Source organism: Asparagus officinalis, chromosome 3 (assembly GCF_001876935.1).
Source record: "Asparagus officinalis chromosome 3, Aspof.V1, whole genome shotgun sequence".
NCBI lineage: Eukaryota > Viridiplantae > Streptophyta > Magnoliopsida > Asparagales > Asparagaceae > Asparagus > Asparagus officinalis.
Genome location: NC_033796.1, coordinates 16,644,962 through 16,647,025, shown reverse-complemented (window position 1 = coordinate 16,647,025; position 2,064 = coordinate 16,644,962). Strand labels below are relative to the sequence as shown.

Below are 2,064 nucleotides of genomic sequence, written 5' to 3'. Positions count from 1 at the left end.
GGGAAAGTAGTCAACTGTGCTAGTTCTCTATTGCAATAAAATGGTAAAAATTTCTCAGAAATTGCTTACCTTCGCATTAGGAATAATCGTCCTTCTTATAATCATGCAAGAGGGGCATTTTAGTCTTTCCCCACCGAGTCTGAGCTGGCGGTTGAGCCAGTGTTGACTTTACCCGCGTTAGTTATGGAGTGGTCGCGGAATGGGCGCTGTCACTTTGGCATTAATGAGATGGGATAGACGGGGCATGAAACTGACGTGGTCCGATGGGTTATAAATAGTGTCGAGGATGGAGAAATGATAACATCTACCAAGTATTTAATGTGATGTCGACGCGCTGTAAGCGGGAGTCCGAGGTCAAAGTTGCCCTTTGACTTGTATTAAGGGGTGCCGAGAAGTAATACCTTTCGAGTCGACTCAGCGAGACGTCAGCTAATTAACCGGTTGAGTGGGTTCGTAAAGAGTCGCATTTAAAGAGAGGACCGACAAGTATCGCCATACGAGTTGACCTAGTGAGATGTTGATTCAGCGAGTCGGCTAGGTCGACTCTGGCTGTCCTAAGTGTCGAGTTGATTGAATGGTGCGTAACAGAGGATATTCGCCTGTTGTGGACAACAAGTCATAATTTGACGACTGAAAACATCATAACATTAATATATTAGGATATAATATCCAAATCTACTTTTTGGGTTGCAATATATAAACTATCTACAAACCCAAGTGTACTGTGATATTTTGATTATCTAATGTAATTATTTATGGTTATGCATTATAAAGTTCGTGCTTACATAATAAAAGCTATGCAATTTCTATTTTATTTTATGTGGCTCACTATTATTATTTGTGGAATCATGCATTTTTTTTACTTCAATATAAAATTAATTTTTATTCATAATTTTCGTGTTATTTGATGAGATGCAAATACTAATTTTTTTCATAGAGCACAAAGTGCTCATTGCTCATTATTCTTAAAGGCCCGTCATTAATAAAGCATAAAGAGAGTGCATGTTAACTATATCATAGCCGTGTTTTGCACGGCCTGAATACAAGTGAACTTAATCCGTAGGCTCAATACACATGTGATTCGCACATAATTTATATAGATTGGATTATTACCTTAAAGTTCATTATATATATACGGCAAATGCGCGCACATCATGACGTTGAACTCGGTATTGATCATTACGCAGCTAGGTGTTTGTCAACATGACATCACATGGGATCTCTCTGGGTCGGGTCGGGTAAAAATCCGTCTGGAATTGTAACCCTAATTTTGGGACGTTTGAGCACGCGCAAGAAACTGATATTTCTATAGCAGTATTATTCCCTATAAATACCGCGTACAAGTTGATCACTCCGCAACTCAAAAGAACTGCGAGAAATGAAGTCATCCAATTTATCCCCCGTCATCTTCATCCTAACGCTAGCCACAGTCCAACTCGCCAATGCCCAAAACTCCCCCCAAGACTTCGTCGAAGCCCACAACTCCGCTCGCGCAGAGGTGAACGTTGGCCCCGTGTCATGGGACACCACGGTCGCCGCCTACGCAGAGAACTACGCGAGTCAAAGGATCGGCGATTGCCAGCTCGTGCACTCCGGCGGACAATACGGCGAGAACATTTTCTGGGGTTCAACCACCGGCTACTCAGGAGTCGATGCGGTAAATTCCTGGGTGTCTGAAAAGACGTACTATGACTATGACAGTAATACTTGTGAGGGTCATGAATGTAGGCACTATACTCAAGTGGTTTGGGCTAAATCGGTGAAGATTGGGTGCGCTCGCGTTACGTGCAACAACGGCGGAGTATTTGTCACCTGCAACTATGATCCTCCAGGAAATTACGCGGGGCAGCGCCCTTACTAATTAAGTTCATATGTAGTGAGCACGGCTTATGATGACGTTTAACTACCACGTGTACTATGTGGGAATACAGTCGCTTTGCTATCATGCAAGTGATTGCGATCAAGTTTCCGACTTGATTGTATTAGTTGTTATGAATAAAACGGTGAACTCATAAGTCATAACATGCTTTTCATTGTAGTGATTTGTTTTAAGCAGCCCTTACT

The 2,064-nt window shown here is 42.2% G+C and overlaps 1 protein-coding gene across 1 annotated transcript; it reads left to right on the top strand.

Annotated features, from left to right (window-relative positions):
- On the top strand, window positions 1,379-1,861 carry LOC109833186 (pathogenesis-related protein PRB1-3-like). The gene has a single exon (XM_020400761.1). It carries the CDS (start codon window positions 1,379-1,381, stop codon window positions 1,859-1,861), a length of 483 nt encoding a protein of 160 aa, XP_020256350.1.

What these genes read in the sequence shown, in the direction of transcription:
- LOC109833186 (XM_020400761.1), top strand. Translation starts at nt 1,379, where the DNA reads ATGAAGTCATCCAATTTATCCCCCGTCATCTTCATCCTAACGCTAGCC.